General features: G+C 26.0%; 1 protein-coding gene across 1 annotated transcript in view; it reads left to right on the forward strand.

The window, feature by feature from the left end:
* Nucleotides 1-15,959, forward strand: part of LOC111628630 (exonuclease mut-7 homolog) — a 56,957-nt gene that overhangs the window by 9,344 nt on the left and 31,654 nt on the right. The window contains exons 4-11 of the mRNA XM_023372460.1: nt 3,962-4,101; nt 4,182-4,282; nt 7,027-7,103; nt 9,645-9,683; nt 10,960-11,117; nt 11,193-11,331; nt 11,550-11,608; nt 11,684-11,820. Of these exons, the coding sequence (XP_023228228.1) occupies nt 3,962-4,101; nt 4,182-4,282; nt 7,027-7,103; nt 9,645-9,683; nt 10,960-11,117; nt 11,193-11,331; nt 11,550-11,608; nt 11,684-11,820 (850 nt within the window). The remainder of the gene's footprint in view (nt 1-3,961; nt 4,102-4,181; nt 4,283-7,026; nt 7,104-9,644; nt 9,684-10,959; nt 11,118-11,192; nt 11,332-11,549; nt 11,609-11,683; nt 11,821-15,959) is intronic.

Genomic DNA, 15,959 nt, shown 5'->3' on the forward strand with positions numbered 1-15,959 from the left:
TAATTTTGAACCAATTAATAACAATTATTTTAGTTTCAAAAATTTGAATTAAGTCATAAAAGTAATTAAGCCTACCATATAGAGAACTTGCATGAATGACATTTTACATGACCAAGTTGTCATTGCTCTACCTCCCACATTATATTTGTGCTGTGCTACTTGTGGAGATGTATATAGTTTGGCTTGTATCTGAACATTTATCACGTGTAGATGGCAAAACACACTTTTTACCAGGTTATTTAACAACTCTTATTGGTCAAGACATTGACTAGTACAAAAGTAAAATTTGTAATGATGGTGGAGTATAAAGATGACTCATATTCATTCGTAGAAGATATTCATGACCAAAGATGGAATATGGCAACACATTGTCTTAATTAAGTTAATATCCAAATTTTTAACTCAACCACATGAAAGCATACTAATCATTTGAAGCTCACAATTTTAAAACAAGTGGCTGGGTTGATGTAAGATTTTGATAGAAAGTTCTTTAGAACATTCCTTTTTTAGCAAGACAACTTTAAGTACAATAAAACAAACTATTGCATAGGTCATCGTATCATTATACTGACTAAAAATATATGTTTATGATAATTTTATTGACTATCACACAGCATCACTTCAAAGTACTGTGTGATAATTTTTTTCTTTGTAATTGTCAAATTTGTTTTAAAATGTACTTACACCATCTCTCTTCATTAATTTCTTTGTAATTGTCAAATTTGTTTTAAAATGTACTTACACCATCTCTCTTCAAAGTTTATGCTTTTCCCCATTAAAATTTGGTTACTTGGTCTTGTATCAGGTAGTAATGGCAATTGGTCATTTATAATTGACTAATATTGACTAATTATGGTTAAAATAATTGCATAAATTGATATTTTTATAACATAGATTAATTGCTGAGATTGATTATATTCCTTTTGAAATTGAGCTGCATTTATGATGCAGCTCAAGCTAAATGAAGCATGTAAATGCACCCATAGTTGTGTGCACTATTGAAATATGATTGAGTGCATCTATAGGATGCTTCATATACAAAGTGTCATATACTCAATGTATTTTTTCACATACTTTTACAATGTACTGTAGAGTTCAAGGTAACTTTTTTGATAATTGTAATTTTAAAAATGTATATTTGATTGCAATTTTATTCTTTTTATTACTGGGTATGTTGTTTATAAACACAAAGTTGAATAGACTGTAAATTTTATTTATTATTCTAAGCTGCAAAAAACAAAACAAAAAGAAACTATTACTTTAGCAAATTACAATTACACGATACAAATGTTCATTGCATACATGATTTTAATAATTATTGCAAGTTTGATGTTGCTCTTTTTTTGAGGAGATAGAACTCAATGTTTTATTTTATTTTATTTTTTTGGTAGTTCTATAGAAGTGTTATCAATTTGCATTTTCTCAGTTATTCTTCTAAATTAGTTGCATAATATTACTGTTGCTTTGTTTATCCCAGTTTTTCATTTAATATTTTGACAATGTGTGAAGCACTCCCTATTGCTTCTGCACCACTTGACTGGAGGGTTGACATCACATTGGTGATGTCCATGTCAGGATGACATTACTGTGTCTTTTTCAGAAGACACAGAAACCACTATGGCCATTAGCTTTTGTTTTTGTTAGGTCATGTAAGCAGTTGTGCGTGCAGGTGCTCGAATTTGGGATGGAGGAGATCTGAGAGACAGTGAGTCGTGTGGAGGAGGTTGGAGAGTTGGCAAGTCAGAAATGAATCACTCAGATGCCAGTTTAACAACTAATTACATTTATTTGAAAAGAAAAAAGAATTACATGATATATACATCATACTATGTCGAAATAACTAACCTATACACTATAGGTGGTCACTAGAGAAAGAATTTACAGGATATTTCATGTAGACGTAAATACCTGAAGTTGCCTGATTTGCTAGTAGACATGGTAATCTCCTTGTCCTAGGAATAGAGGTGAAATGTAGGATTGTCCTGAGTTTCAGTGACGAAGTTTAGTCCTATTGGAACACAATTAAGTATTCCATTTCAGTGAAGAAGTTAATCCAAGTAGGAGGCACAGCATAAGCATGATGGGTTAAGGAGTGGTGACGACTTCTATTAGAGGACCAGGTGATGACTATAACCATCAGAAAAACGGATGGCGATTTGTTGAGTTGTGGAGGAATGAGCAGTGACTGCCTCAATGTGTTATATTTGGTAGAAGTCCAGGTTCTCACATCATTATTGATATGATGTCCTTGTAGTGTTATGTAACTTCTTGTTAAAAAAGTCCTTTTACAGTATGTGAGTGTAAGTGGGTTCTAGGCTAAATGGTATATAACAGATCGTGTATTTGTGGGCTTTTTCTTTCATTTTTGTGTATTATGTTTAGTCCTACTGCACAACCAATTAGAATATAATTGTTATTGAATCAGACCAATTAATCGATGTGTTGATCATAGAATACAGAATTATCAATTAATCAAGAAAATTTATTCTTACTAGTTATGGCAATATTTGTTCTATCAGGTGATATTATAATGGAACAGAAATATCACAAATATAGCACTGAGCAAAACATACATGCACAATCATGTACATCCAGCATTCTCAATATGTCACTTTCAAGTTATCTATAATTTACCACACAACATTAAACTGATAATTAACATAAAAGTTTTTAAATTAAAAGAATGCTTTAATTTATGCACATATTGTCATTATAGAATAGTATATACAATTATAAATTTTACATAAAATGTTGATTAATAGAAATAAAATTGAAATTAATGTCACGAATAACCTGTTGTTTAGCAGAGGGTGCTAATTAATGGATTTTTTTATGACTAAAAATGCCAAATTGCTTATGACGACATTGTATTCAATACAATTTTTTCTGAAAAATTCTTTAAGAAATACACCAATTTTTTGCAAAATGATAAATTATTTTTATGATTTTTTAATATATTAATATTTTTTATTTTATAATAAATTTATAAAAAAATATGGAAAACTAAGGAAAATAATGATTATAAAACGATTATAAACATTTTCCTTAGTTTTTAAAGCAATTCCAATCACAATTTAGTAAAAAGTACAATTGTAAATATTGTTTAAATTATTAAAAGTAGTGTAAGTAAATGATGTAGTAGATTCTTATTCTGTAGCTAAAAGAAGCCTTTCAAATGGATGAAAAAATTTATATTTAATGTATATGACAGTTCTAACAAAGTTTATAATGCACAATATTCTTATAATATAGTTAAAATATAGTAAATATTATTAGCTTGTCGGAATTAAAATGTTTTAAAATTTTTATACATTTATGTGTATATTTTATTTTTAAAAACTTAATCAGTAATTAATTTATATTATTATTTTAACTATTTTATCTTTATATTTGGATATTTATAAGTATACTTGGAAAGTTGAGGTACAAATTTTTCATTAAAATAAAGACTAAAAATGGATTTTCACAAAAGTAGTGTCCCTAAAAACATAAAAGTAAAACCATCATTTTATTGTGCATAAAAGAACATGTAAAATTTGAGAAGGTTATAGAAAATTTGAGTCCTTTTGGAATCTGATCCATCAGTTTCACAGTTTACAAATAGAAAAGCATTGTACTTACACACTTTAGTTGTTCTATATTCTCCATAGTCAATCATTCTGAATTGTATTTAAATATCAAAAATATTATAAATTTTTATTAATAACAGATTTATAAATATAAATAGAAAATACATAAAATACTCAATTTAAATGAAAAAAGAAAAAGTGTCAAAAAAGTGCTCAGTTCTAAAAAGAGGAAACTAATATCCTTCCAAATGATTATAAACTTAAAATAAAGAATCATCTTGTGATATTTTGAAACAATTCTCTACATAAATAATGAAAATGGAAGCAACTCAACTTACCAATTTTATTTATAAGTCTAATGTTGTTAAGTTTTATATTTATTTTTAAAACAGGTTGTTATACCTTTACTTTTACAAAATAATCATAATCTTGTAGAAGACTTCATTAAATCTAATAGAGATCTTCAAATAAAATTAGTAATGTATCTGGACAATTTACATTGCAATTTATCTGAATCTAAAAAAGTTTTAAAGTAAGTTAAAATTTTAAAAAGTTGATACTTAAACTACTGTATAATAAATTTTTTAATTTTTTGCATTAAACCAATTACAGCAAATTTTCATCATTAAAAGGGTTAAGAAGAGATCAATTAAATAATAAAAGTATAGACAAGTTACTAAAAAAGCTTTTAAAGAATTATAATATTCCAAGTGGTAAGTTTAAATCATATTATATGAATAAAATAACTTACTAACTGGATTATATTATATAAAGCATCCAGCAAACACTGAAATTTCAGTTTGAAAACATAAATTTAATGCAAAACAAATGTTTTTGATTGTCTTAAGCAATCATCATTAGGTAACAGAAATATTCTAAATAAGAAGATAAATTTGGAACAGATGACCTTTTAAATTTGTCTGTTTCAAATTTATGTTCTTGTTCAGAATATTTCTGTGATCTGATGGTGGTTGCTTAAGACAATCAAAAATGTTTGTTTTGCATTACATTTATGTTATCAAACTGGAGTTTCTGTTTGGATGTTTTATATATATCATGCTATTATGAATCATTTTGTCTTTTTAAAGTAAATAAATACACATTATAATATATATATAATTGATTAATTAAATTTATATTTAATGTGATGATAATAGATTGAATTAGAGGTTTTGATTACAATATCCATTATAAACAGATCTAAAGAAACTAGTAAAAAGAATCTTAAACTCTGTTGTAATAGATATCCTGTTAATACAAGTATTTCAAGGAATGCTTAAAGATTCTTATAGAATCTTATAAATATTATGGCCCAAAAATCTTCAGAAAATAAAATAGATAATTTTTAAAATAATTAATTTTTCAAAATTCTACAGTGAGAGGTCTTTAAAATGCATCTGAAGAAAAAAGAACCAAGTTATCTTCATCACTAAAAATATTGAAAGATTTTATATTTTATATGTTGTTTTCGAAACCGTATTTTGCGAATATATTGGACTTCAAACTAACATTTGAGTTATAAATAAACACTTGGCTTTATTTCCATCATTTTAGTTGATTCAACTAAAATGATGGAATTAAAGCCAAGTGTTTATTTATAACTCAAATGTGAGTTCGAAGTCCAATTTTATATTTTTTTAAAAGTCCAGTATGATCTATGAGGAAAGTAGATCTGATAGGTCATAAGAGAAGCAGCTTGTTTCTAAGATTTTAAATGGATATTAACTTTTTCAAACTACAACACAAAATTTAGAAAAGTATCATCATAAATTTTAAACTGTTACAATAATGAATCTTACTTTGAGGAATAGGGACTTTTTAAATACAAATTTTAAATATGAATTTATTTTGATCACACAAGTAACATTGTAAAATTTCTAAATTAGATGAAAATTTTGAAAAAATCAATAAATATTTTTGCCTTAGAGGCATCTATATAGAAGAGGAAGAAGTTAGAATTATAATGTGACATGAGATTCTTGTCTTCATTTTGATGTGCTTTTATATATTTAATATTTTTGTTATTTTACATTATAATCTTTATTAAAATAGTATAGAATTTGTTATTTTAAACTATACAAAATAACTTTCAAAGAAAGTTAAACACTTTAGAAATTATTGCATTTTAATTTTTGTATATATGGTCAATTAATAGTATTTTTACTTGACAATATTATTATTGTCTTCAGATCTTAACAAAAATCTAAAATTTTCAGTGTAGATGTTATAAATTTAAAATATTTTGACTATACAAAAAATTTATTAAATTATCTATTAATTTTGAATTGATTGTAGTTTTTTTTTTTTTAAATTAAACATGGATAAATGCTAATGTATTATTCATATTTCTTATGCTTTTAACACTTGATTTTGAATGATTTAGTATATGCAAATACATATATTGTACTACTAGCTGTTACCTGCGGCTTTGCCTGCAAGGATTTTGCAAGCAAACCCCATTTATATTCAGTATTTCAACAACCATAGTAATTGTTATATAACACCTACCGCTGAGAATGATGAGAACTGCCGAGAATCAAACGAAATGTTTTCAATTTGATCAATTTTCTGGAACGTTTACAATCATTCTATAATCAAACCAATATGCAATAACAAATTCGAATTTAAAACGGTTTGAACATTTTTAAAATCGAAATAGATAAAAATATTTATAACAATACCTGAAATGTTATCAATTTAATACACCTAAGTACTCAATGAAGACTAAACGCAGATAAAAACAAAAAATTGCATCTAAAATAGTACAGTAGAAGCCGTTCTTCTGGTTAAGCCTTAATCCTCTCCCTCTCCCCCTGTGGGAGAATCTCAAAAAATCCCTTCTTAGTGCACGTTTTCATGACTTACCCTAACTGTGTATCAAATTTCACCTCTTTAGGTTCAGCGGTTTGCTCTGGGCGATGATGAATCAGTCAGTCAGGACAAGTAATTTTATATATTTAGATTATATTATACAACATATAAATATATTGTACTATTTTTAAGTTAAAACTATTTATAAAGATGCTGAAAAATTCTTTCAAAACTCTATAATAAAATATTAAACTATGAATATATTGATTATTATNATAATCAGCAACCCACAAGACATATCAAATTTTCTTATATATAGTGTCACACATAAAACTCAAAGACAACAATACCAGACATCCTACACAATATAGACTATCATGTACTGTACCTTTCTATGCTCTACAAAACACTCAATTCAAAGAACAACTATTTATAGATGCCGTCATTCTACAAGTACACAAACCACAAACCTAGAGTAACATACAGTAAGGATTAAAAAACTAGAGCTTGATATATTAAGAAATAGTTTATGAAAAATAAATAAGTCTCAGTTTTTCAAGTGTAATTGGATTAGGGAAATTTAAATATTTTAAAATTTTGAAATACTGTTAAATTAAAAATATTGATTATTTATAGATAATAATAGAGGACAATATTGATCTTCAAAAAGAATTTATTATGGAATTGATATGTATGAATGATATGGAATGTGCTGTAAAATGGGTAACATTTTTAAATTTGCCTATTAGAGAATTTCCACCATCTCTTCAACTAGCATTTTCTCATTTTTTTAAAATTCTATTTAACATTTAAAAGTTTAAAATTTTGTGAATTTTACAAGCTGATGCAGCAGCATTTAAAGAGTTTAAACTTAATATTAAACATTTGAAGTATGATGTGAATGATGGATTAACTTTACTTAAATTCTCAAGAAGAAAATACCACACACGTTTTTCATATTCCATCACTCAAAAAACTTACAATTAAAAGGATTTTTATTTCATTCATTACATAACATCCATGTTTTGCCAATAATGGCCATCCTCAGACAATAATACAGTAGACCCCCCTATAACGCGGGTTCATATAATGCGGATTCGTATATTGCGGTGAAAAAATTGTGACCGTATTCGTATAAAGACGCTAAAAGAGACTCGTAAAATGCGGTAAAACTTCATCGCCGACTCGTGTTGCAACAGGATTGGTCAAATCTGGACCAATAGTGGATGAGCAGCCTAACTACTTACACGTATGGAGAGTTTAGGTGGGTAAGTTGAGTTTACTATCTTCTGTACAGTATATAGGCCTAAATTAGGTNAATATCTGTAATATTCTAGTCTAATGACTTTCCAAATAAATTTTAATATACTGGTAAAAATTTAGTCTTACTGCAAAATAATTTAAACTACAAATATTGAGAAAAATTAAGTTTAAACTCATCATTATGAGTTTTTGTTACTCATTTATTATTAATAATACAGTAGAGCTTTGATTATCCGACTCAATTGGTGACTCGGGTTGGTTGGATAACTGAAAAATCGGATAACCGAAAAGAATGAAAAAAAATACATTATTAGTATAGTATATTAGTATATCTCATGTAATTAGTATATTAGTATATCGTTAACCTACTTCGCGTTAAATTTTCATCGATGTTAAGCCTAACAAAATTTTTTTAAATATAATAATTGTCGCTATTGTATCGTTAAAAATTATTTTTAAATTATTTTATTGCTCACAAAACAAACAACCACTCATAATTAGAAAATTAAGTCTCATTTAAATACTGGCCTCCTTTTCATGGTCGAGTCAGTGCTGCCAGCTAAAATACGCAAAAAGTTAACAAAAATAGTATTAAAGTAGCCAAGACATAGCCAAATATTGTAGCGCCACATCACTAGCGGACATTTGAAATTTGCCGACTAGAACGGTCGGTTAACTGATGTGGTGGTTAATCGGGGGTCGGATAATCAATGCTCTACTGTAATTGGATTCAGTAGTTTAAGTGTTGTATTCTGTTTAAACCTAGATTTTATACTTTTTCAGCAAAAGTTGTGTCTAGATAAAAATATTCAATTTTATTTGATTAATTTATTATTGTAAGATTATTATTTTACTTATATCTGCAAAACAAAAAACTTGGAAATGGTACTGAAATCTTAAATACATCTAGAAAACATTTCAAATTAAAATTAGATTATGCAATTTTAAAGCTTTTTTACAGGTATTTTAACAGTTTTTGTTATAAATGTCCAAAATACAGTTCTTTCCCTCTTATACCAACATAACCCAGTCGAAGATTAAACAAGTTAAAAAAATAATTTAAAAATTAACTAAAAATTAATACAAGCTGTTAAAATTAGTATTAATTTATTTTTGATTTTCTCATTTTTTTAAAATTCTATTTAACATTTAAAAGTTTAAAATTTTGTGAATTTTACAAGCTGATGCAGCTGCAAAGTCTGCTAGTCCTTTAACGTGTTTAGTGTCAGCGTTTAGTAATCAGCTCCACACTTTTTCCGCTATCATTATCTGAGGTGGGCCGTAATTCTCGCTGAAATTGTACTTTTTTTTAATGTAGTGTAGGACTTACAAACACTTGTCATTTTCTTTTACCCGCGACCCCCCGTGTAAGGCTTCGCGACCCCCTTGGGGTCCGCGNCTTATATTTTAAATTAATTTTCATATTCTTATTTATGTTGATAATTAATATAAAATGTGATTGTCAAAATTTCTGTTATTTAATAGCAATATTCTGTAATTTTAAATATTTTTTGATGTTTAGTGGACATTGTCAGATTTGCATAATGTAAAAATATTGGAAAGGTAACAATGTGTATCAGAAATAAATCTCAGTTTTAATTCTCCATTTGTGGTTTTTCTTTCTAAAAGTTAACTGTTATAAAGAACTTTTATGTAATTTCATATAACATTGATTTTTCGTTTGTTGAATATCTTTATGAAACTCAACTTATAAAAGATTTTTAAATATAAAAATTTTTATAAAATATTTTACAATATTTTAATCCTTTCTATCTAATCAAATGCAATAAAATATGATCAAAAGATTTTCACATTTAATATATTAATGACATTTGTTTACTTGCATTATTGAAATTTTAAATAAATTGACTTGAATCATTCATAAGTTCAACTGTATGTGAAGTTTTGGATTAAAATATTAAAGAAATTATTATTATTTAATAAAAATTTTTACATATTTTTTAAATGTGCTTTTAATATGTAAATTATATTTAATTTTAGAAAGACATTACTGAAGATTGTTGGAATGATATGATTAAGGTAATTTTTAAAATAATATATTGTAGCAACTATTGAAATTCATATAAAGCTTCAGTTGAGCTAATTCGTTTTTACTGAAATGTAAATTATCTCAATTAAAATTTTAAGAATACTATTATAATTTTAAATTAAAAAGTTTAAATTTTTAAAGAAGTTCAGTTGATAGCCTTAGAGTTTAATTATGTGACAAATTTTTAATTTGTTTGAAAGTTTTTTGTGTGAACTTTTAAATGATGATGTTTAGACCAGTCATATAGAACTTATGAAACTCTAATTCACATATTAGGGCCTTGGGACTTTGTCAATGCAATTTTATTTTTTGTTTTCTACTTTAAATCATTATGCAACATGCTATATTTATGATGAACATTCCAACTGAATTTGACTAGTGAAAAGATGAGAATAAACTATATTATGAGTTTGTATATCATTAGCATATATTATTTTAGTACCCAGTATACTGGTAGTTATGGTATTCAGCATGCTTAAAGCCTGCAACTCTAATAAAAAAAAATACACAGCCTGCTAGAAGCTTGCAAAGTTTACTTATGGCTTGCAAGCAGAAAAGGTTATTCATCATTGTTATAGACTTCAAATTTAATTGAAATTATAGTAATAAATAATATACAGTTACCATATGCAAAATGTTTTATATGTACAGTACATATCATTTAGTATGAAGAAGTTTTAAAGGCATGGAATAAATTTTTTGCCTTTTAATAAATTAACTTGAGACAGATTTAATAATGGCATACTAACAGAAAAACAACTCAGAGACTATTGGGCTTCTCTTTCATCCAACATGCAGTACAAAGAATACATAGCTGGAAAACACCCAGTGCAGACAACATTCATAATTTCTGGTACAAAAAATTTAGGTGTCTGAACAAGGATCTAGCTAAACATTTTATACACATAATCAGCAACCCACAAGACATATCAAATTTTCTTATATATAGTGTCACACATAAAACTCAAAGACAACAATACCAGACATCCTACACAATATAGACTATCATGTACTGTACCTTTCTATGCTCTACAAAACACTCAATTCAAAGAACAACTATTTATAGATGCCGTCATTCTACAAGTACACAAACCACAAACCTAGAGTAACATACAGTAAGGATTAAAAAACTAGAGCTTGATATATTAAGAAATAGTTTATGAAAAATAAATAAGTCTCAGTTTTTCAAGTGTAATTGGATTAGGGAAATTTAAATATTTTAAAATTTTGAAATACTGTTAAATTAAAAATATTGATTATTTATAGATAATAATAGAGGACAATATTGATCTTCAAAAAGAATTTATTATGGAATTGATATGTATGAATGATATGGAATGTGCTGTAAAATGGGTAACATTTTTAAATTTGCCTATTAGAGAATTTCCACCATCTCTTCAAAAAGCATATGAAGAAAATAAAAAGTAAGGTGATTTTATTATTACTCTTATATTGTAATGTTCTTGTATAAAATAATGTAATCAAATTTTTTCATTAAGCAATAAATTAACACTAACTTTTAAACGTGAAGATGAAACAGATAGTTCAAATTATCTTCAATTGAGACTAAATTTTAATAAAATCCACATGATTGATACTCCTGAAGAATATTTGAAATGTCTTAATGATATTTCTGAGGTAATTAAAATACTTTAACAATTTTTGTTTGTTTATATTATAAATTTCTATATTTAAAAAAAATTAGTTTAAACGAAAACTTATATATAAATTTAATAAGAAAAAATTTTGGATTAATACTTTCAAAATAATACTGTTTATGCTTATTATTATTAAAAAATACAATATTAATGTAAATTAAAAATTGAAATAAAAGTCATTTTTAATTTTATTTTTAGAATGCTATTGTGGGAATTGATGCTGAGTGGAAACCATCATTAGGTTTTCAGAAATCAAGGTATAATTGTCTATATATTTTTCAAATCAACACGTTTATTTTATAATTTTTTTAATACATATTTTATAATTATAGAGTTGCTTTACTTCAACTAGCTGTTTGGGATAATATATATTTATTAGATATGATTCAACTAAGAAAATGTCTTAAACCTGACCAGTGGGATGTTCTGTTAGAAAAAATATTTTGTAATAATGAACTTATTAAACTTGGTAAATATGACAAATGAGCTTTTAAAATTAGAATAAATAATTGAGCTGTTAAAGTTGATATAAATATAATTATTAATTAATTAATTACAAATTAATAATAATACAAACATTATTAATTTGTATTAATGATTATTTGTTTAATCTTCTTGATAGAATAATTTAAAAAAACATCATCTGATTGGAAGAAAATACAAAGTACACAAAACAGAGATTAATTTAATTTTAATTTTCCTGTTAAGAATCTTTTTATTTAAAATGGATTAATTCTAAAAAAATTAATTGTTTTTTTAAATAATAATTTAAATACGTTTAATTATTTTTATATACAGTAGAGCATCGATTATCCGACTCAATTGGGGACTGGGGTTGGTCAGATAATTGAAAAGTTGGATAACCAAAAAGTATGAAAAAATCCATTATTAGTGTAGTATATTATTATATCCCATGTAATTAGTATATTAGTATATCGCTATTAACCTACTTCGCATTGAATTTTCCTCCATGTTAAGCCTATCAAATTTTTTTTAAAAATAATAATAGTCGCTATTGTATCGTTAAAAATTAGAAAATTAAGCCTCGTTTAAATACTGGCTCCCTTTTATGGTTGATCCAGTGTTGCCAGCTAAAACACATAAAAATAATATTAAAGTAGCCAAGACATAACCAAATATTGTAGCGCCACATCACTAGTGGACATTTGAATTTGCCGACTAGAACACGGTCAGTTAACTGAGGTGACGGTTAATCGGGGGTCGGATAATCGATGCTCTACTGTATTAATATCAGTTTAATGAAATGAATACAATTCAAGAATATTATATAATAAATTTTAACGTGCAAATTATGATAAAAGTAGCTATAAATATATACACATATAATTAAAATTATGATGTTAATGTACAAGTATAAGAATGATAAAATTATTTATAATTTGTTCAATATAAAATTTAAAACCACAGTTTTATTGGTCATGTTTTTTGAGATTGGATGGAGGATGGAGAGTTGAAAACCATTTAAAAATCTACAAAATAGCTTCTAGATATAGTAAATAATTAAAACTTCTTTGTCAAAATTTACAATGTTTCAAAAATTGTTCAATCTGATGCTCTTTTGTAATGGTGCCATTTGTTTTTTTTGAATTTTTGAGCTGAAGCTGTTTTCAAAATAGAATGAAATAAAAAGAATGTTTGGTATCCTGATAAAACATGTGTTTTCTCTTCATAATTTATAGGCATACTATTGTATTTTGAGTATCTTAAGTATTGAAAATTAAAATAAATTACCATACTTTAAAACAAAAGTAATGTATTTGGATTTAATAATCATTGTTTATACTTGATTAAAAATATATATTTTAATCATTATAAGCAATGATATTTTTAACAAAATCAATTTTGGAATGTTGTTCATTAAGGAAAATTTATTAATCAATCATCAGGTTGTTGAAATTTTAAATCTTACATATGCAAAACAGAAAATTTACTGAGAAAATATCCTTGCATCTTTTTGTTGTTTAGCATCTCGCATTTCAAAATTATTGTTGATGCTGAAATTATGACTAATTCAGTTATTTTTTAATAATTTAAATATTAATTATCATTATAAAATATATACATATTTATTTATTTATTAAATGTTTTTCTTAATTACAACATATAGTCTGATAGTTTTTTTTGCTGAATTATTAAATTTAATTATAATAAAAATTAAAGACTTTGAATGTTATTAAAGAAATTTATCTCTAATTTGATCTCTGCTTGATATAACAATGTAGACTAATTTTATTAAATTTGAAGTAAATTGAAACCTTGGAATCATTGCCTGAACTTGATTTATCATAAAGTTGGTGTGCTGAATTTGAAAATCAATTCCATTTATTGAACTTTTTTGCAAAATCATAACAAGTAGAATATGTGAATTTTATTAGAAATATAAATATTTTGAGCATACTGCATTTGAATCCAAACCTTAAAACGTTGAAACAGACTGAATAAAACAAACACAAAATGAAAGTGAAATAATGTCCCCACAGTTGACTAATTTTGGTTTAATTTGATATATGAATATTCTGATAAACTGGGTAAATATTGTTGCTATGTATTGTCAGTGTCACTGTGATCAGGTCTGATGTGAGGCTGGTTGAGCATGTTTCCCTGAACTCATCTACATGCTTTAAAAGACTCCATAGTCCATGAAAAGCTCATCATAAACTATGTGGGACCTATGCATAACTTAGTATCATCTATATATATAACCCATTCAATATGTATCCGTCCTTCCGTCCGTCCCGTAACCGTTTGATAACGGACACTAGAGGCGCCCCTATCGTGTGTCATATTTCAAACATTCAAATTAACAAACACGGTCAGTTAACTGAGGTGACGGTTAATCGGGGGTCGGATAATCGATGCTCTACTGTATTAATATCAGTTTAATGAAATGAATACAATTCAAGAATATTATATAATAAATTTTAACGTGCAAATTATGATAAAAGTAGCTATAAATATATACACATATAATTAAAATTATGATGTTAATGTACAAGTATAAGAATGATAAAATTATTTATAATTTGTTCAATATAAAATTTAAAACCACAGTTTTATTGGTCATGTTTTTTGAGATTGGATGGAGGATGGAGAGTTGAAAACCATTTAAAAATCTACAAAATAGCTTCTAGATATAGTAAATAATTAAAACTTCTTTGTCAAAATTTACAATGTTTCAAAAATTGTTCAATCTGATGCTCTTTTGTAATGGTGCCATTTGTTTTTTTTGAATTTTTGAGCTGAAGCTGTTTTCAAAATAGAATGAAATAAAAAGAATGTTTGGTATCCTGATAAAACATGTGTTTTCTCTTCATAATTTATAGGCATACTATTGTATTTTGAGTATCTTAAGTATTGAAAATTAAAATAAATTACCATACTTTAAAACAAAAGTAATGTATTTGGATTTAATAATCATTGTTTATACTTGATTAAAAATATATATTTTAATCATTATAAGCAATGATATTTTTAACAAAATCAATTTTGGAATGTTGTTCATTAAGGAAAATTTATTAATCAATCATCAGGTTGTTGAAATTTTAAATCTTACATATGCAAAACAGAAAATTTACTGAGAAAATATCCTTGCATCTTTTTGTTGTTTAGCATCTCGCATTTCAAAATTATTGTTGATGCTGAAATTATGACTAATTCAGTTATTTTTTAATAATTTAAATATTAATTATCATTATAAAATATATACATATTTATTTATTTATTAAATGTTTTTCTTAATTACAACATATAGTCTGATAGTTTTTTTTGCTGAATTATTAAATTTAATTATAATAAAAATTAAAGACTTTGAATGTTATTAAAGAAATTTATCTCTAATTTGATCTCTGCTTGATATAACAATGTAGACTAATTTTATTAAATTTGAAGTAAATTGAAACCTTGGAATCATTGCCTGAACTTGATTTATCATAAAGTTGGTGTGCTGAATTTGAAAATCAATTCCATTTATTGAACTTTTTTGCAAAATCATAACAAGTAGAATATGTGAATTTTATTAGAAATATAAATATTTTGAGCATACTGCATTTGAATCCAAACCTTAAAACGTTGAAACAGACTGAATAAAACAAACACAAAATGAAAGTGAAATAATGTCCCCACAGTTGACTAATTTTGGTTTAATTTGATATATGAATATTCTGATAAACTGGGTAAATATTGTTGCTATGTATTGTCAGTGTCACTGTGATCAGGTCTGATGTGAGGCTGGTTGAGCATGTTTCCCTGAACTCATCTACATGCTTTAAAAGACTCCATAGTCCATGAAAAGCTCATCATAAACTATGTGGGACCTATGCATAACTTAGTATCATCTATATATATAACCCATTCAATATGTATCCGTCCTTCCGTCCGTCCCGTAACCGTTTGATAACGGACACTAGAGGCGCCCCTATCGTGTGTCATATTTCAAACATTCAAATTAACAATTTTAATTCTTATTTAAATTAACAATATAAATTATTATTATTCATTTGGCAATAAATTATTATTTGGTCAATATAACAATATAAATAATTCAGTATATTTGTAATAGGAATTTATTATTTCAGGGGCTTATATCTC

This window comes from Centruroides sculpturatus, unplaced genomic scaffold, assembly GCF_000671375.1.
Source record: "Centruroides sculpturatus isolate CEXI.00-Female unplaced genomic scaffold, Cexi_2.0 scaffold549, whole genome shotgun sequence".
NCBI lineage: Eukaryota > Metazoa > Arthropoda > Arachnida > Scorpiones > Buthidae > Centruroides > Centruroides sculpturatus.